The sequence below is a fragment of the Lissotriton helveticus genome, chromosome 2_1 (genome assembly GCF_964261635.1).
Source record: "Lissotriton helveticus chromosome 2_1, aLisHel1.1, whole genome shotgun sequence".
In the NCBI taxonomy this organism is placed as follows: Eukaryota; Metazoa; Chordata; class Amphibia; order Caudata; family Salamandridae; genus Lissotriton; species Lissotriton helveticus.
In genome coordinates this window covers 447,815,647-447,837,314 of record NC_136059.1, presented here as the reverse complement: position 1 = coordinate 447,837,314, position 21,668 = coordinate 447,815,647, and the positions used below count along the sequence as shown (strand labels likewise).

Here is a 21,668-nt window from a genome sequence, read left to right as displayed (position 1 = left end):
GCATGGCGGGCAGAAGGGAGTGGCAGAAAAATGGACCATGGACAGGTGGAAGGGGATAGGGGAACATAACTTGGACTGGCAGGGTGAAGGTGGCAGGGACAGGCGGTAGCCATCTGACCATGCTAGACAGGTGGGAGGTGCAGTGGCAGCTCAACAGAACACTCAGAGTAGATAGGAGGGTGGCAGGTCCATGGAATATGATGGGCAGAAAGGAGGGAGCAGGGGCATGCACACAGATATCGAAGAGAAGAAGGAAGGAGAATAGGGACAGCAAGCTAAACAGAGAGACTATGCATAGAATTGGGGAACGGATGGCAGGAGGTGTGGGCAGTGACATTGAGCTAAATGGAAGGCAGTGGCAGCACATCGGACCATGCAGGGCAGGAGGGAGGGGCTGTTGCATTGATTCAGACAACAGAGGGTAAGGAGGAGGTGGATGGGGCCACAAGCTAACTATTTAGGGCAGGCAAAAAGGGCAGTGGAAGAACAACAGCCACACACAGCTGTAATGAGGGATCAAAGTCATGGACATGGGCTGTGGATGCCAAGGAGGAGGGGGGAAGGAGTAGCAAGCTTGGGTGGATGCATTACAATGCCAGGCCAGACCATGAGTTCAACCCCGCTCTCACTGTGCATTGCGATGGACATCTTACTTCATGCTAAACAAAAACCTTAGAAATTCACTGAAAAAAATCAAAGGTTACAGGGATGTCATAGTTAGGCTCAGATTTCACCCGTACAAAACCAGTGAAGTACAGCAGTTATAGTTATCCACTCTCTCACACACACAGCCATGCACACACTCCCTCACAGATGCATAGTCAGACACACACTCTCTCTCTCTCATACATCTACTGACTCATGTATCCATACAGGCAGTCCCACACACCCTCACCCACCCATGCAATGTCTACGGATACACTCATGGGTGAGTATCTGAGCTTTCTAAATATAAATACGTAATGATTGATGGGGATTTTGCCATGACTACAGCCATAACCACTGAATGTAATTGCGTCCGTCTTGTAATTTGGAGTAAATCCATTCAGTAGCATGGGAGTTATTAAAGCGAAAAATGTATAAATATTTAGGAATGCCGATCCACCTGCGGGGTTTGGCGGGTACCTGCAGATCCGGAGGGAAAAGCAAAGCCCTGATTAACTGGCTGCAACTTGAAAAGAAACATAAATAAACATATACAGGTAGCTTGACCCCATAGGACAATGAAAGGGTCCCTGAGGGACCCCTTGTTGGCAAAACATTCTCTGTTGCCTGGTGGGTAGGATCCATGGGTTTCCGCTATTCCGAAGCTCATAGGAGGAAAAAAACCTCAACTACTCACACACCATACCCCTGCTGCTCATGGCTGAAGGCTGTGTGCAGCATGGGGTTGGATGCATGCGGCCAGGCCCTGCGGCCAGCAATGGGGGTTGTATTAACGTATGGTAATTATACATTAATTTTTAAAAAACATAGAAATTCACTGAAAAAACAAAGGTTACAGGGACGTTATAATTAGGTTCACATTTTACCCACACAAAACCATAGGAATTCAGCAGTTATAGTTAGACTTATATTTATACTTATCTGAAGAAACTAGAACTTCTGCTAAGTAATTTTTGGCTATGAGTTTCTTAACATAAGTATAACTCTAAGTATAGCTATAACTGCTTTCTATGGTTTTGTGTGGGTAAATCGTGCACCTAACTATAACTTTCCTGCAACCTTTGCTTTTTTCAGTGAATATATATATATGTGTGTGTGTGTGTGTGTATATCTGTGTATGTTTGTGTGTGTGTGTATATATATATATATATATATATTTGTCTTGTCTTTTTAACCAACAACCTCTAAAATCAACCTACCCTAAAAATACCTTGCCAAAAACCCATACCCACCATAAACCCTAAAAATACCCTTCCCATTCAAAAACCCATACCCACCATAATCTCTAAAAATGCCCTTGCCTCCCAAAAGCCCATACCTACCCTAAACCCTAAAAACACCCTTTTCACCCAAAATCCCTTACAACCCCTAAACACAAACAATTCCCTTGCCACCCAAAAACCATTATCCACCCTAAACCCTAAAAATACCCGTCCACCCAAAGACCCTCACCCACCCTAAACCCTAAAAATACCCTTGCCACCCAAAAACCCATATCTACCCTAAACCCTAAAAATGCCCTTTCCACCAAACCCTTTACCCAACCTAAACCCTAAAAATACCCTTGCCACCCAACAACACATACCCACCCTAAATCCTTAAAATGCCCTTGCTACCCAAAAGCATATATACACCCTAAAACATATATACATTACTTACAATTTCGTTGTAAGGAAATATGTGATAAAGGCATATTTGTGATAAAAATCTGTGTGTTAAAGATGCATGTTTTGTAATGGATGCGTGGTAAGGGTATAGCGTGGTTCCGCCCATGTTGTAAAGGCTGTTCCCCGTTAAAAGGATCAAATTTTTCCAAACGCCTAAGTAGCTTCATTTCCAGGGGTGTAGCTTCAGGGGGGATCTTACTCCCCCCCCCCCTCCCTAGTAAATGTGTTATTTAGAAAATAGTTTGGTACAGGGGCTTCCAGTCTCCCCTCTCCCGCTCTGTTTTGAAGGCCTTAAAATATGATTATTTTAGAAAATACTGTGTTTTAAGTACCCATTCACAATCTACACTCCTTTCCACTGGCCCTCAAATCTCTCTCATGTAAGCTGTTTTTGCCGTCGTGGGAGCCACAGATAGAGCCTGCCTTTGTTTTTTGTGCGGAGAAAACGCCGGACTACCAACAGCTCCTTGCCGGACCCGCTGCGCGGGTCCCGTTGCGTTGTCTGCTTCTGTGTGGGAGCTGCAGGGCTGCGAGCTGACCCGCAGGGACTCGATATACCAGGAGTCCCTGCGTGAGGTCGAGACCCGCAACACCTGGGTTGCTCTCCCTGCCTGCCCCGCCCTCGCCTCAGCAGATAAGGACCTGCTGCACCGCCCCTCGCTGGGATCTCCTGTAAGCTGTTTTTGCCGTCGTGGGAGCCACAGATAGAGCCTGCCTTTGTTTTTTGTGCGGAGAAAACGCCGGACTACCACCAGCTCCTTGCCGGACCCGCTGCGCGGGTCCCGCTGCGTTGTCTGCTTCTGTGTGGGAGCTGCAGGGCTGCGAGCTGACCCGCAGGGACTCGATCTACCAGGAGTCCCTGCGTGAGGTCGAGACCCGCAACACCTGGGTCGCTCTCCCTGCCTGCCCCGCCTTACCTCGCCCATATCATTGCTTCAGCACTGCTGCGCGCGGGAGCACCCGGGGCTAAGCCCGGGCAAAGGGCGGGCCCTCTGTGGCCCTCAGAGGCCGGAGGAGCCTGGGCTGGGCCCACCCTCTTGTGTCTGTTGTTGGCGTACCACCTTGACCCTGTCTTTGTCCCTGTTTAGGATTGCATATATCTGACATGCCTTCACCAGCGTTGGATGGGCTCACTGCAAAGGTGGGGGGAGCCAAAAACAGGACATTGGACATCTATTTCTCACGAACACCGGGTGGCGGAGATGGGGATAAAGACTGCTCTTTGGCTGAGCGTAGGGCCGAGCGACGCCGCTCTATTGAAATCTTGAAAACCAGGCCCTTGACTGAAATTTCTATCTCCCAAGAGGGTGAGTCTATCAGTATTAGCGAGGGGCCATTATCTGAGGAGGGCGTCCCGCTTCTGCTGAGGAATCGTACTACTCCCCCTTGTCCACCCATTGAGCAAGCCCCCAGGGTTACCGATTCAACTAGCCCTAGTAGAGTGCCCATTGACTTAACCTCCCAACCTATTCTATCGGTTAAAGCACCTAAAGTTGGGAAGGGCAAGTCAAAAACATCTGCTGATGCGAAGGTACACCCCCCCCCCCCCCCCCCCCCCCCAATAGGCGAAGAAGGAAAATGAGGGGAGGGCATGCTAAAACGAAAATTTCACATTGTGATTTTGGGAAAGGCCTTAAACCAGCCCCAAATCACGATAAATCGATGGTGGGTGTGCGCAGTTCTCCCCTCGAAAGAGGTCGAGGAAGCCCCCATGATTAATCCATCTAATGTAGTACCCCCTGCCGCTCCTTTGGGTAACCTGGAATTCCTGCTTAGATCTTTGCTCTTGCCTATCAGCGAGAGCATAAAGAAAGTGGAGATTAGGCTCACCATTTTAGAAGCCACATTGAGCAGCATGAAACCATCGGCCACTACTCGAGATAGACCTCTTGAGCCTAAACCCTTTCCCATTCCACATCTTACCCCACCAATTCCCCAATGTAATTTGGGAACTCGCTTGGCGACTACTGATACCACCCTCTTACATCCTCCCATGGCTAATTCACTCCTGGTGCCACATAGTAACATTATTGACTCACTACCACAGTCTTCAGGTCCAGCCCCCCCTGTGTCAAATAATTCTATACAATCAAATCCTCCCATACCAACAATAAAATCTAATCCGCCCACGAATAACATACCAAGCAGAGATTTGGGCGACCACTCAACACAATATTCAAAAAGACCAAGACGCAGGACAGTTGATTTACCTCCGGATTCAGCTCCATTTACAATTGTCCTGACAGGAGTTCCAGAATTAGCAGAGGGGGCCAGAGAGAATTATCACGCTCTAAAAAATAAAACCATTTATTGGTTGAAGCAGAATAGACCCCTTCCTGCACATGTAAATGGTGAAATCCTGTCAGTAAGGCGAGCGGTGTGGGTGGGCTCAAGGCCAAAAGACAAAAGGGGAGACGTGATAATCATCAACTTTAAGGACCATAGGGTGGTGAGAACCCTGGGAGATTGGTATGAGGCCATAGGCGGAGATACTATCTCCACACACTACGTTAGCTACTTCTATCCACGAGAATTGATAAATAATTCCAGACACTTCCAAACAAGAAGATATCGTCCGGAATGGAGAGAGGTAGACTACCAACCTATTCAGAACCATTTCTTGAATCAACCTCTGCAACAACTCCACTCTCAGACATACTGGGGTAATTTAAATAACAACTACCAAACACCATTCCCCGAGTTTAATATTCCAACATTTAATCGCTTCTCAACATTGTGTGGCTTAGAAGGATTGGATTGACTTAATAGCAATCTTCCCTTGATCCAAGACTGTTCTATGATAAAAGAAGGCACTCTAACGGGTGATACCACCCCAGACACTATGGTCGAAAATCGTACCACAGAAGAACACAGTCAGGTGACTCAATTTAACCAACCAACGGAGAGGGAGCGGGATAATCCAACTAGGGGGAATATCAATAGTACCATTACATCTACTCTAGTTCAGGAGGAGCATAATAGGGAGGTAGAGCTACCTGTGCCAAACACGCTAAATAGGATAAATGGAAGCCAGGTCTCCGTCACGAGAGGAGAAAAAATCCAAATTATGTTTTGGAATTGTGCAGGCCTCCGAGAAAAAATCCTGGACGGAAGTCTCTTAGAGTTTGCCAATGAAACTCAAGTCTTAGCTTTACAGGAAACTTGGCTCACAAAAGAAATGCACTTGATAGGGTACAAAACTTATTTCTCAGCAGGAATTGCAGGAACCCACGGGAGAGCTAAAAGCGGGCTGATAACCTACATATCGAACACTATACCTGGCCTGGTAGTTACTCCAATTAGTCTAGAAACCCACTATCAGATCCTGAGACTGGTATTTAAGACAAAGAGGACTATTCTCCTCGTCAACCTCTATGACAATCTAGTGGAAAACGAGAGAATAAAAATATTGGGGGTTTTACGCAAGAAACTAAGTAGTGACACGAAATTAAAATCAGGGGTAGAACCACCGAGCATCGTTTGGGAAGGCGATTTTAATCTCCACCCCTGCGAAAATCAAAATAGTAATATCTGTGGGATGGGGCATGGAACCGAGGAGCAAATAACCCACTTTAGTCACTCAGTGGTGGGCGATTTCCTAAACGAATCCATGTCCAGTTTGGATCTACTAATATTAAACCAAACAAACCCTTTACTTGGGAAGCTGGACCCCACCTATCTCGGAAGGGGAAGTGAAACTACAATTGATTACATCCTCACTACAGCGACCCTTGTAAATAAGACCCTGAACTTTAGAGTGAAAATTAATACATTAAGTGATCACTCAGCTTTAACCTTTGATTTAATTCTGGACCAATCCCAGCTATCAGCCCAAACTTTAATCTCTACCCTCTCCCAGAACAATATCAAGCTCAAAAAAATAAACGGCTATACGCTTGGGTGGGGGCAGATTGATCCAAACGAATTGACAAATAAGGTAGTAATTACAGCACAAACAGAAATTCTGAAGTGCTTAGATATGGAGGTATCTGATGAGGAAGTCCTATCCCATTTTAAGACGATCTTAGGTAAAGTAAATAAACACCTTACTGTGAAGCAGAAAGGGGCCTTGGAAAAAAGAAAAGGATGGTTCAACCATGATTGCTCAGGAGCCCATAAAAAGCTAAAGAGAGCATTAACACAATCAACAAGAGATAAAGAGGAGGTCAGGCATCTGAGAATAGCGTATAAGTCGGCCTGTAAAGTGAGAAAAGAAGAGCTAAAAAAGGCTTTATGGGACCAGCTGCATGAAAGCTCACTAAACAAAAATAGCGAACTATTTTGGAAAGTGGTTAAAGCCCCTTTCCTGACGGATTCAAAAGACCAGCCAAGTCTTGATGTAGCCATTGAGGGACATACCTGGACAAATCACTTCGCTAAGATTTTTGGCAAATCACCAGTAGTAGCTGCTAGTGGGAAAGATAATAGCATAAATGAGGATAATTCATTCCCAATCCCGCTGACAGTCAAACTATACGAGGTAATAAACGCACTGAATGCCAGTAAGATTGGAAAAGCCCCAGGCCCGGACGGGGTACCAGTTGATTTTTTCAAATTCAGATTAGATCTCTGGGCCCGATAATAAAAAGGGTGTTTGACGCAGCAATGGTGTGCGGATTACTCACATCCTGGACCCAATCAATTCTGGTACCCATCTTTAAGAAGGGAAATAGAGAGGAGGTGACTTGTTATCATCCAATCTCCCTCCTGGACTCACTAGGGAAAGTACTGGGCAGAGTGGTTCTCCAGCGTTTACAGGAGTGGGCAGACGATACCGGGACCCTCTCGGATATCCAGTATGGTTTCCGAGAGGGCCACGGAACAACGGAACAAGCCCTGAACCTGGCCTTACTGATGGGAAAGTATGTCTCAGCAAAGCGCGAGAGGTTGTACATGGTTTATGTCGACCTCTCTGCCGCTTTTGACTGCGTCAGTCATGCAAAACTCTGGTCAGTCTTGACCAACATGGGAATGGACGAGGTTCTCGTGACTTTCCTCAGAGAACTTTACTCCAACGCTTCCGCGAGGGTGCGTTTTGGAGTACGGGGTGAATTGTCAGATTCCTTTCCTGTAGAGCGCGGCGTCAGGCAGGTTTGCGTCCTTGCCCCCTTCCTCTTCTCCCTCTATACCAATGGCCTTGAGGTAGAGATGCTACGGGGGGGACTGGACTTACCCCGTGTAAAAGATCGACTGGTGCCCGCTCTCTTGTACGCAGACGACGCGGTGATTATAGCACGCACCCCACGTGAGTTACAAAAATCCTTGAATAGTTATGCAAAATTCATGAGCGATCTAGACCTTCTTATAAACATAAAGAAAACTTTTGTTATGGTAGCTGGACGGGTTAGGAAAAACGGAAAAAACATCTTTTTAAATAACGAAAAATTAGAATCCACTTCCCAATATCCCTATTTGGGAATTATGATAGATGAGAAGCTCAACTGGAGAGCAGCCATAGAAGCGCGCAAGCACCAACTTCTGCGCTCTATCGCTGCTCTTATTAAATTTGCACAGAAATTAGGGAAAAAGCCCCCGGTTGAACTACTCCAAATCTATAGAGCTAAGTGCCATTCAATCGCACTCTATGGGGCGGGTTTATGGGGCCACAAACGCACAAAACCCCTACAGGTTGCGGGGAATACCTTTGTAAGATTTTTACTGTCAGTCCCTAAAAGAGTATCCACTTTTGCCTCACATGCAGAACTGGGACTACTACACATTGAGGACTTGGCCAAAATTGAACCCGTGCTTCTTTGGCGCAGGATATGGGTTTCAACAAAGAATTCTCTCACTAAAGCTATTGTTGCGGACTGCATGACTCTAGATGGCGCAGACAAAATAGATTGGTTAACATATGTTAAAAACCTCCTCACTGATCTAGGAATGGCCGAGTATTATTATAACCCGGAATCTATTGTCGGTATTCCTAAGAAAGAGCTCAAGGCAAAGGCGTTGAGTCACTTTGAAGAATTACGTATCACTGTGGAGATTAAGAAACCATCTGTACAGCACTCTCTGGCGGTCATGACGACCATGGAAATGGAACCATACTTAACCTACGTAGACTCGCAGTTTGAACGATTTCTATTAGCGAGATTCAGGTTGAATATTTTCCACAGGGTCGTAGCATTCCCAAATAGAAATAGCTGGGAAGAGAGTTTAATGCCTTGCCCATGTGATGAATTATCTGAACAGTCAACAATGCACACCGTACTGTTCTGTAAATATTATTCCGCCCATCGAAGGCTTTGGTTAACCCCACTGTTGAGATCTCTAGGCCTTCGAAAATGCCGTCCCGCTATGTTGCGCTTACAATTTTTAAGCTCAGAATATGTATGCAAAGTCGTTAGTACTTTCTTAAAATGCATTTTTAAACTAAGGCTTAATCTTTAGAATAATATCTATTAAATTGTCTTGATTAAGCAATATTTTTACAATTTCTAAATGAGCTGAACATGTATTAGTATTGTTAAATTGCATGTATATAAAATGTATAAATGCTTTTATGGTAATTCATGGAAAATGAACGCCGAATAAAGATTTTACTTACTTACTCTCATGTGCTGCTTCTCATATAACGATTGACCTGATATGCCAGTGTGATTTTCAGAAAATCTGAAGCCCCCATATTTCTGACCAAGGTACGCACCTGTATTTCTTACCTCACAAGTTGTGTCAAATCCATGTATTCTTTCCTGCCCCTCAAGGAACAGGTAACTAAGAAAACCTGGAAATCGGTTCGATATAATCTTCATTTGTTTAGCTGACAGGTTCTGTTATGCTATCCAGGCCCGCCTAGTATCCCATAAAGTTGGATACCCCAGCCCACCAAAAGCCGCCAGAGCATTGTTGCCCGTCCTATGCACAAGAAAAGGTAATTTCATCATGTCACCCCAGCATGATAGCCTCTCCATTGGCTTCCTGTCCCGGCTTTCTTTACTTCCAGATCCTGCTATATGATTTAAAAGGCTGTGCAACCATGTCCATCAGACTGCCTCGCAGAGACATTCTCAATATTAGGAGGCTTTTACACAGTTTGCCACATATTCATATCAAAATGCAGAAGGTGGCAAAAGCAAAAGCCTGTAAGCGAGCCTTCTTTGCCCGTGCGCTATCACCCTGGTGTGAGCAACCTGTGCACCCCACATTGACGCTTTCTGAAAGATCTACAAACGCCCTACTTCTCCATGTTTGTACCACCACCCTACTGACTCTTCAGTCTAATCCGTCTTCAGTCCAGTCTGGAGATACAGAAGAGTCCAATGAATGGGTAGGCAGTACTATGGCTTTGAACTAAGCAAGTCTCTTGTGCTAGTCATATAGCTTGTTGCTTATTATTAATAGAGACACCCCCACTGATGATATACGTAACAAAATCATAACTAGATGCACTGCATATTATTATCATCTTACTCCTGCTGTCAGCCTTTGGGTCCTCCTTACATCGGAGAAAGAGCACTAGCAATGCTTATCCGTCACAATAAGCGTAGCTGAGTGGACACTGACACAGTTACAGAAAATATTTTAAAACATAAGGTGTATGTTACGTAGAGCACCACGATGGACCTGGGTGATTTCATGAAGGTGAGATCTTTTCACTCATCTCAAATTCCTAACCATGCTTGTGCTTCATGTTATGTACTATATATGCAATAATTAAAATAGATATGTATGCCTTCTCTTCATTTAAAAGTGATTAATTGGAAAAAGTCTGGCAGGTCATGGCTTTTTTGTTGTTCTAAGCTTAATGCAATGAAATGTAGAATGATGTTCTCCAATTAGTTTTTGGTCTCTAAACTATGCAGTAGTGTTACGAAAATGACCCTTTAATAACAATATTAATGCCGTTTTTTTCCTTTGACAATTTAAGGTTGTGCATGAGGACTGTTCTCCACTGGAAATTGTGTACTCCATGATTTCGCCTCCAAAATATGGATACATCTGCTTGCTCCCATCAGCGGATGGATACGTCAGGAAAGAGCAGCAGTCTATCCCCAGCTTCACACAGCAAGATATCAACAATGGCAATTTACATTATGTACAGACTGTTTCTGGCCAGCTGCAAGATAGTTTTATTCTGGATGTTACTAACGGTGTTCGCGAGGTCAGTGGCATTGAGATATTGGTAGACATAATTCCCAAACTGATTCCACTGGAAGTCCAGAATTTTACTGTGATTGAAGGAGGTTCCAAAGCACTGACTGAAGATTTCCTCAAGATCACCAATAAGCATTTTGCAGGCCTCAAGTCTAACTTCATTTTACTGGTGGAGCCAAGAAATGGACATATCGAAAATACACGATTTCCAGGAAGAAAACTGTATTTCTTTTCTAGCCAAGAGGTAATTATCTTACAAATATCTTGTTGTTTTCTGTTAAAAAAAACCTTTCCATGAGTCTAATTCAATTAATAATGATGCATAATATCCAGACATTTCACTTTGCTGGTTTCACGGTTGCCATTTCCATTGAATGCTGAGGATTGGGTTTTTTCCTATGATAATTTTTCTTATGGAAATATAACTATTTTACAGATAATACATGAATTGCCATAATGTGTTGCGTAAAATTCAATTTTGCTATTTACAGTAGTTGGAATAGCCGCAGTAGTCCTGGAGTAGTGGTTGCTCCCAGTAACTTGCTTTTTGTTTCTCCTGGCACCACCTTGCCACTCCTGGGTTATGATGACAATAGCAGGAAAGAAAAGTAAACGGGGTTTGTTGAGCCCTGTAAACTTTCTATATTTTCAGCTCCTTGAGGCTGCTGAATAGGAGGCTTCTGGGCGGTCAGCTTTGAACAAATGGATCAAAACTGTGATGGCATTGGTGTCCAGAGCTTGATCTTACTTCTACTACCTCTGGGAAATTAAATTATCTATTTCCTCTTAAATTAACTGTGCTTTTACTTTCCTTTTTTCACTTTACTGTTCATATGTTGTTTTAACATTAGAAGCGAATGTAATCTGCTGCCAGAATCCTATTACATTACTTTCTACTCTGCCACAATATTTGTTTTCTGTCCTGAATCAACTCTTTATTCTTGACTTTGTAAATATCTTTGCTTCTGAAATTAACAAGCACTGATATACGTTCTCTTCGTGAACTTTTATAACTCAGCAGCTTTTTCATTTGAATTTCTTTATTTTACCCTTTATTTGAGTCTCAACTCCTTATTTTCATTTGGCTAATCCCACGCTAATCCTTCAGTAACTTTTCCTGATGCTCACGTCTAGTTTGTTAATCCTTTATTGCTTCCTATTTATTCTGATTTCTTTAAGCGCACCCTTTTTCAGTCAATATCAAATAAAATTCTCTTAATCCCTTTCCCTTCCGTTTGTTGTAATTTTCTTATATTTATATTTAATGTGTTGGATCTCCATTCATCTCACTACTCTTTCATCCAAAAGTATCTCTTTGTATACACTTTGATTGTTTTTGTCTTAAATTTCTAATCTGGCTTGCTAAGTGTCCTAGTACATTCTTTTATAATCTTACTATTGTTATTTTTTTCTATTATTATTTTTATTGGTTTCATCATAAAACATAATACATACAGCTGAACACACAGTTATACCACGTTGAGGCAGCCGAACACACATCAATATAAATACTCGTAGACATGATTCAGGCATTTAAGGAATTCCTTTTGTACAATGACCTCTATGAAGAATATTCACAACCACCGCAGATTAACCATTCTGCTCTACTGGCCAGTGTCTCAGATAATACCAAGCTCCCAATTCTTGGCCCAGTCTGAAATGTTGTGTCTTTATCTATTGACTCCTTATTTTTCTATGTTCCTACCGCCTGCGACGGTGCCTCATTGGTAGTGGAATGTGAGTCTGAGAGTACATCTGCAGCTTTGAGAGGTATGCTTGGTATGGTCCCCAATAATTCCTGGGACGGCTTCGGGGAGGGAGTAACTTGTTGTATATATCAGCTTGTGTGTTGCAATACAACATGTCAGCATGCCGTTCTTTAATCGGTGGCAGTGGACCGCCCATCCAGCTCAATACCACCCGCCGCTTTGCCAGGAGAAGTCCAATGGCTAGCAACGGACACACTGTCTTACCTACTGAGAGATCCCACCACAGGAGTGCCATTCTAGGGTCCGGCTCCAAGTCAGCACTGACAATGATTTCCAGCTCCTGAAACACTTTGCCCCAGAATGCCTGTATCCCGGAGCACTGCCAAGCTAAGTGCTAGAATCTCGCATCTTCCTTCCCACATCTTTGGCAGCTGGAGGTCTCTGAGAGCCCGCGTCTAAACTGGCGCTCAGGGGTGCGGTACGCCCTGTGCAAAAACTTAGTGGATAAGTCTATGCCTTCCATTGAGAGAGACTGAGCAGGGTTCGGGAACAACAATACTGCCACTCTTTGTCACTCAACGGAGTGCCCAGATGTCGCTGCCAATGCTGTCTAACTCTGAGGACTTCAGACCGACAAGTGTCTTGTTGGCTAGTGTAAAATGTTGTGATTAGCTTAAGGGCCTCCTCAACCTTGATGAGTGTTGTAAATGTCACAATAGCGTGCGGTTCTAGCATGTCCTCGCTTAGAAGGGCGTGCCACATGTCTGGCCCCTAAAGAAGTGAAATAGTGCTGTGCCTACCGGCTGCACATCCGGCCGTTGCAAGGCCTCCCAGGATACTAGTGCGCCATCTTTGAAAAAGTCCCCCATTTTAGTGATTCCTATAGTTTGTAGAGCCTACCTTGCCCCCACAACTTGGCCCAACGAGAACCATAAACCCCAATGGATTGGCATTTCCGAAGAGTACAAGAAGTGCCCTGCCTGCTTAGTGACCGCCAGGGAGTCAAAGACCTGAAATAGGCTGGAGGTCTGACACGTTAGGTGTTGGGGTAGTGAAAGCAAATCCGCCGCATTTTTTTCAAAATATAAAAAAGGTATGTCCTACGACCCATGTATCCATTAATGGGCAAATGTACTATTAGCGGCTCTGTAATACTTTTATAAATATGGGGCTCCCAACCCACCCAACTCGTAGGGTAGAGTAAGGGAGTCGCAACATATTCGGGGTTGTTTGCCGGCCCAAGCCAGCAGTATCAGTTGTGTGGGCCAAACTTAAAATAAGTGTTTGGGTAGGAGAATGAGTATATTTTGGAATAAAAATAAGAATCTTGGTAGGATCACCATTTTCATAATTGCAATTCTCCCAATTAGTGAAAGCGGGAGCCTGATCCATTTATGAACATTTTCAGTTAGTCGTTGCGTTGCCCTACCATAATTTTCCCGAATTACTTATCCTGGGTCAGGGTGAAATTGAATTCCCAAATATCACACTGCATCCGTGGTCCAGCGCAGCGGGATGATGGGTTTCTTGGTGGCAGGGGTGAGTGGGAATATGATGGATTTATCTCATTTTACTCGAACACCAAAATGACCAGCAAACTAGATGACCTCTCGTAGTGTAGAGGACAAATTTACCTCTGGATCATAAATGTATAGTACGCTGTCATCTGCATAAGCAGAGATATTAAGCGTGTACTCAGGAAATCCTAGCCCTGTGTGTGTGTGTGTGTGTGTGTGTGTGTGTGTGTGTGTGTGTGTGATACTCACGGATGGCACAAGCCAATAGTTCAGCAACTATCGCGTACATGAGCGGCAATAGCTAGCAGCCCTGTCGCGTTCCCCGTGTGATATTGAATGATTGTGAGACTATATCCCCGATCCGTACTCTGGCAGTGGGCGATGTGTATAGCACTGATACTAATCGAAGGAATATGTCTCCGACTCCTATCCTGCGCAACACTGCGAACATGAAGCCCCACTCAACAGAGTCGAAAGCTTTCTCGGCACCGAGAAATACTGCTGCAGCCTTTACCTCTGGATTCAGTCTCTGCACTACACCAAACAGTGTTCTCATATTTTGGGATAGGTTACGGCTGGGGACAAAGCCCGCCTGCTCTAGACGAATGATGAAGGGTAATAGTGGGGCCAGCCGGTTTGCTAAAATTTTAGCATAGATCTTTGCGTCCACATTAAGCAGGAATAAGGGTCTGTATGAGGAGCAGTTACTGGACAATTTTCCTGGTTTTAGTAATGTGACAAAGACAGCTTCACACAAAGAGGGCGGCATGATGCCTGACTCTGCCATTATTTCGTAGAGCAGTTTGAGATAAGGGATCAGTATATCTTGAAAAGTTTTGTAAAAAGCCACCAAAAGACCATCTGCTCCCGGGGCTTTCCCTGCTGCCATCCTAACCAACGTGACTCGTATCTCATCGGATTTCAATGGCCCCATTAAATGTTCCCTGTGTTCATTTACTAGCCAAGGCATTTTAATGTTCGACAGATATTCCTCTAGCACATTGCTTTCTGTTGGGATTTGGGAAGTATACAACCTCTGGTAATAAGCGTGGAAATGTGTTGCAATCTCTTCAGTGGTGCTCAAGGGACTCCCATTCTCCTCCGTTGTGCCCACCATTTTATCTAGTTGGGCCTCAATAACCCTGCCAATGTAGCACCTGGTCGATCCCGTCACCATAACTGCGTGCTGTTTCATGTTTCCCCATATGTTTGATTTCCTCATTGGCAGTGTCCTGAATTCCACCAGTTTGTGCCTAAGGCTCGCAGTAGTTTGGGCAGTCTTGATCCCGGTCAGTTCCCGTTCTATGTGTCCTATTGCCCGTTCCAAGAGTTCCAACCTTCCTCGGATGGAGCGTAGCACTCCCGCATGTGTGGAGATCACCAACCCCCTAACATATACTTTAAATGTTTCCTAAACTGTGGTGAATGATTGTAATGAGCCCATGTTATTGGAAAATAAATCTTCTATTGCAGTTGCTAACCCTTCTTTGAATATTGTGCCTAACAGTGAATACGGAGGGAACCGCCACATGAGCGCTGGAGTTTGTGGTGCATTATAATGTAGTGGTAGTTGAACCGGGGAGTGGTCTGAATATGTACATGGAAGATGCGCGCAGGTGATTACCCTTGGATCTAGTCCCCAGATATCAGCCAGAAATCTATAGGAGTGTGAGTATCATAGACGGAGGAATAATGTGTGTAACTCTGTGCAGCTGGAGATCTATGTCTCCAGATATCTATGAGTCCTTCTGTATGCATTATGTCCTGTATGGCTACTGCGGCTGCCACTGGACGTCTTTGCGGGCCTGAGACCCATCTAAGGTAGAACCAACTCACAATTAAAGTTCCCTCCAAGATCTGTGGGACGCCCCTCCATTGTACCAATTTACCCGCCAGTGAATTGTAGAATTGGGGATCATCATAATTCGGGCCATATTCCCACTAATATGAACTTCAAATCTCCCTTTTCACAGAGGGCTATTGCAAACACGCCCTGCGGGTCACTGCACAGGCCTGTCATTTCCACTCTGCCTTTTTATCAATCCATATTAGGACCCCCCTGGTGTGAGAGGTCAAATCTGCTGAGTAGTATGCTCCCTGTAATTACGTTGTACCTCCCTGCTGCGTTCTGGGGCGAGATGTGTCTCCTGCAAAATTGCGATGGGCACAGAGTGTCTCTTCAAGTAGGCACAAATTCTTCTAACCTTCCTATTGTCATTAAGGCCACCGACAATCCATGTCATGATTTGGGTAACCCGTGACTTCGCACCCTCAGAGGCCATTCACTGTGTGTACCAACTGTAAAGGATGGAACCCTATGCCTGCAGTATATACTGTGCGGAAACAACGTGATAAACCTTCGTCAAAACATTCCTCCTCACAAGGAAAATGAACATTTCCTCCCACGCCACGAAAACCCACAACAGTCGCGGCTATAAGCTATAAGCATTGCCCCTGTCCCTCCTGGTTCCCTTAACACAAACAAAAATCCCAGAAAAAGTAATGGTGATTGTGTGATACACTTGGGGGTAGATGTTGCCATCTATGTTACCTCTCTGCACCTCCATGTCCACTCTCCCATTTGCATACAGCTTAAGCAGGTATCACTGTGAGGTGCAACCTGACCGAGCTCCCTAACAGGCGTGCCTGTATCAGTCAATCAGTTTTTGGACACAGGAGTGTCCATCAGGTCAACTTCAATCTATGCACTCGATTCGTGCCCTAACTTGGCAGTGATTACCACCCCAATACAGCGCTCTGTGTTAATTACTCATAGTGTCTCGTGTTACTTCATGAGTTAGTCATCACACTATAGGCCGCGTAGTCATTCTTCAGGTTCCTGCTCTTCACGATTGCCTGAGGAACCTCTGTATGTGACAGAGGCGGTCAGCGAACTCCGACGTTTCAAGCGCTGTTCTCTGTCTTTCACGGCACGCAAGACAGCTTTGGGGTCAGTGAAGAAGTGGACCTTACCATCCATTTTGAGCCGTAACTTAGCTGAATAAAGCATGCTGTACTCCAGATGCAAGTCTCGGAACTTCTTTTTCACAGGAATAAAGAGCTGTCGCGCTTCCTGCACTTGCAATTTGAAGTCGGGGAAGAGAGATATTTCCGATCCCTCTTGTTGAAGAGTTCCCAGCTCACATGCTTTTCTTAGGGCTGTATCTTGATCTCTGTAGTTTAGTATTCACACGATGACTGGCCGGGGGGGGTGCACGCGTTTTATAATAAATATCTCTGAGAATGTGCTCCGGCTAAGTAACCAATTCTTCTGACACTTTTTTATTATAACTTTTAAGCATGCTGCACAGCATCCACGCTTCTCTACAGCACTGCTTAAAGACATGGGCAAAGTCAATAGCTCTGGCTAAACACTTATAAGGCCCCAAAGGCGAGACCTATTGGCTATGCCAATGCTTGTTTGTTTCATTCTTGATAGAGGCTCTACATAGCCTTTGTTGAGTGCTGTCGTTTCATCTACATTCTAGCATGTAATTATTAAATTTAAGAGCGCATGTTGTTAATCATTCGACCCTTCGTTGTTGAGGCAGCTTTCCTTCGGTTTGAGTGGGATGAAGGAGTAAAGTACATCTATGATCCGTTGTTTGACGAGTGGTCGTATTGGAAGGCCTGCCAAGGTCATCTGAGGTCTCTTTAGACTTCTCCAACAAGTAGCTTGTGAGCTACTGGTAGCTCTCCGTTCCCCTGCAAGTACATTTTCCGTGTGCATCCCAGCCTACTATATTGGAACATTTGCTTGGTTGAATTAATAGTTGTATGCCCACATTGTCTATTCAAGAAAAGAATTGTATATGTTCAGAATTTATCAGTTGATGATTGGAGAAAAATGGCTCAATTTTCAAAATATATTTAAACCTGATTTTTGAGTGATAAATCACGCAGGGAGACTTATTACTAATATTATTACTTTTGTGGCAAGTGCTCTGCGCTATAGCCGGCATGCATTACTTGCGGAGAAGCATTCCAAGCATATAAAGCCTTTTTTACATTACTATTTGCCACGCTTTCGGAGGTGAGCACTGCTGGTAATCTTGCATATGATAACTACTAATGTAATCTTCTCTGATGTGGTCATTATTACAACACTAATAATAATAGAGGCTCCAGAAGATTTTAATAGAACATAAGTAGCTTTTTTTACACAAAAGGTTGGAGACCGCTGGGGTAGACACAAGGGAGCAGAGTATACAGCGAGAGAACCATTTGGGCCTTTTATTGTTTTGCTAAATGATCGCGAGTGAAACATCCATTTATAAATTTATATCGCGTTCACATTTAATATTGTATTTGACTCTTAACTACCTTCAAGGACCATGCATTATTAAATTGCTTTTTTTTTTAACTAAGAAAGGGATTTGAGGATTACTAATCGTTACATTAACTTAAATTATCTACCTGTGCAAAAAAACTAAGGGGCATATCCGCAACGAACTGCGATAAATATCGCAGAGTGCGCTTAGCCGATAGCTGCAAAATGCAGGATTATCGCGGGGAATCCAGCGATAATCGTGCAGCGATAGAGGAATCCTTAGTGACAGGGAGATGCCGATTTAGCCTTTCAGTCCACCTCCCATGTCAAAGATAGCTTAGTCCGGATTTATACAGACGTTAATTACCGGCTATAAATGCGGTTAGCGCAGCTTTTAATATCGCTATTGGTGTCCTGGCCGGACTTGTAAATACCGCGAAGGACAGATAGCGATATTTTTAATGTAGTTTTGTTAGGGAACGCCGACTTTGCATCTCATTATCGATGTATATTGCTAAGATGCTTAGCGTTAGAAAATCGGCTGCTAACATGCCCTGATGCATGTTAGCGCCGCCTAGTTAATAGGGCGATAATATTATTGCCTCTTTAGCGGCAAAAAGTCCTGCTAAAGCGGCGATACTGCGCTTGATAATATGCCCCTTAGTGTGGACAATAGATGCTCTTGGTTTATTATGCTTGGCCTTCCTAGAGTTAATACAACAGCTGTGTGTTTTTGTTTGCTGCACAAGAATTAGCAAGGCCTTTGCTAATAATATATTGAAACTCCTGCCTTTGTCTGGATTCCCAACAGGCACCTTAGCAAAGCAACCTCCAGACTTTCGAAGCTTTTCTTCTCAAATGTTTCATCAGGCTTTAATGATGAGCACATGTATAGTTTTAACTACCTTGGAAATTGTTAAAACTGTTCTTAAAACAAAGACCACAAAAAACGAAGAAATCCAAGATTCTAGCTGCACCTTTGGGAGGGCTACCTTATTCGCCCCATAGAAAAAAAACTCGTTTAAATGATACATTGACAAGGTTCCCCTTTGAAAGGGGCAATTTGTTAAAATTTAGTCTCATATTTCTAAACATGGGAGGCATGCATGCCACTAGAGTGTTACTCTCTTGTTGATTCCAGGTTGAGGTGCTTATTCTTTTAGCTATTGTCAATTCTCCGAAATCTACTTCTCCACTTGTTTCATTCTCTGCTCTGCGTAAATGTCTGCCTTTTTGGATCTCACAGAAATACCAAGTAGTGTTATGAATATCTGAGCATTTCTGAGCTCTCCTGCTAACCACATATCCTATTATTTATTGTCTGCCATTATAGTATAGCTGGATTCTTAATTAGAATATCAAACATGTTTTGTCTTCTATGAAGGGGGAGGGGGCAACCAGATCCTGCCCTTTGTACGGTTATGAGTACAAATTGTTTTTCGAAACTAATACGAATGTCTGTGAATGCTCCAAAATGTACAGCTTTGTAGGTTTTCTCCACTTTCCTAGTGCTCTACCCCTCACCTCTGTCCCTTTCCAATAAAACACCAATATATCGACTCTTAACCCTAACCTAACTACAATGGGAAACCCTACAATTGTTTTGTCTTTCGAAAGTGTGATTTAAGATAAAGAAAATACTGCAATCCTAACTTTATGGAAATGGGTTTAGGATTTGCGAACTAACTACAGGACCTTAGAGACTCTTGTGATTGAGGCCCTAAATATTTACCTGTACGTTTTATTTTAGGTCATTTAGTCATCCTTTACTTTCCTTCTTTGTTTTGTTTTCTTTGACAGGTTGAAAAGGAATTTATTTTTTACGTGCATGATGGAACGGAAACGTTGTGGGACAACTTTACTGTTGTGGCAAATAACACTGACCGTGGGAAACAGAGTGCACCAGAAACGCTGTATGTGACAGTCACACCAGTAAATGACGAATCACCAGTGATAATTATGAACACTGTTTTTAGGGTAAGTTCTGTGTAGCTGCATAGACTGCTGAATAATGGTCATTATTGTGAGTACATTGCAAGCTTTTCTTTGCACTGGGAATTCCCTGGTGGTATTTAGGATGAATTTATTTCGAGGGTGAGTCGCACCATTGTGTAAAAATGATCATCAAAATGAATACTGCCACAGCTTAGCTGGAGTTGTAGCATTTGTTTTTTACTGTCAAATCTTTTTTTATTGGGGGACATGAAAATGCACCACAGGACAAAGCATATGGCGTACGGTCAGCAATGCAAGACACCACTGTATCATGTGAGGCATATAATAGAGGCAAACTCCCTTATGCACCCCATGTCCAACAACACAAAGACTGCAAGCAAAAGCTGCATCCAACTAGTAGGACGGCAACTGTGGAAGAGAACCCTCTCCCCAGGGGAAGCACGTGTCAAGCATCCAACTAGTAGGACGGCAACTGTGGAAGAGAACCCTCTCCCCAGGGGAAGCACGTGTCAACATAGTATAAAGACGGAAGGTAAAGAGGCAACCAGGAATATAACAGTCTGCGTCCTCTTTGGGCTAGAAATGGGTAGGGGGAAAAGGTGGGTCTAAGTGTAACCTCTGCAGAGCTGGGGGGACGGGATCTGTGTCCCTGCGGTAGGGGGCTGGTCCTTCCTCCGCGGAGTGTCGGTTCCGAAGTCAGGAGAGGCAGGTTCAAAGAGTTGGAGGATCCAGGAGCCGGATTGGTGTAAAGCAAGAGTATTCCAGTTTTGTGAAATAATCAGTGGCTGCCAGGTACGAGCAAACTTGGATTCTGTGCGTGTTATCCTGCAGGATAAAAGTTCCATCGCCATGACATGCTAAAGGTGTGTGAACCACAAGGCAATAGGTGGTGCAGTAGGTTTCTTCCAGTGGCTGGCAATCAATTGTTTAACCGCACCCAGCATCTGTGCTATAAGGTGCCAATCTGCATGAATCATAGCAGTAAATGTTGTGGGCTGGATGCCCAGAATGACAGTGATGTATAATTGCAGTAGAGGAAAGCCTATGGTAGCCTTAATGAAGCTCAGAACTTCCTTCCAGTATAGGGTTAATAGTGACCAAGACCACCAAATATGAATGAAATCACCAGTCTCCAATTGACAGCACCAGCAGCGGGGGGGAGGAAGTGGGGAACATTCTCTGTATGCATGACTGGATATAGTAGCACCAAGTCATTAGGTTAAAAGCGGTTTGCTGGGCTATACTCCTATACAGACTAGGAATGTCTCGCCAAAGCTGTTCCTATTCTTTTTAGGTCGAGTTTACTCGAACCTATTGCAGTCAATCCAGAAAGCTGACTTTTTACGATCCGGATTCTCAACAGTTCACGAGAAGCGAGTCACGTGACAAGCTCCTCGTGCACGAGCTTCCCCCTGCCAGCAGCATTTGCCACATCAAAGGCTTCCGCTGCCCCGCCCCCCGCCGTCACTTTTTCACGGCCGCAGGCCATGCCTCGCATTTACTTCCCCGGCTCTGCTCCCCGCCCCGCCTCCTCTCTATCCCTCGCTCTCCTTCACCCTGCCCCCACCACCTCTCGATATTGCTGCTTGTTTTGTTTATCTTCTATTGTTTTTTGTTGTAACTTGTTGCCTTCCGTCTGATGCCTCCTCTCTATCCCTCGCTCTCCTTCACCCTGCCCCCACCACCTCTCGATATTGCTGCTTGTTTTGTTTGTTTTCTATTGTTTTTTGTTGTAACTTGTTGCCTTCCGTCTGATGTTCTATCCCTAGCTGTTCTGCAAATAACA

The 21,668-nt window shown here is 44.2% G+C and overlaps 1 protein-coding gene across 1 annotated transcript in view; it reads left to right on the top strand.

Annotated features, from left to right (window-relative positions):
- LOC144818040 (chondroitin sulfate proteoglycan 4-like) overlaps positions 1-21,668 on the top strand; it is a 538,246-nt gene that overhangs the window by 137,986 nt on the left and 378,592 nt on the right. Inside the window, exons 4-5 of the mRNA XM_078675076.1 lie at positions 10,204-10,674; positions 19,727-19,903. Of these exons, the coding sequence (XP_078531202.1) occupies positions 10,204-10,674; positions 19,727-19,903 (648 nt within the window). The remainder of the gene's footprint in view (positions 1-10,203; positions 10,675-19,726; positions 19,904-21,668) is intronic.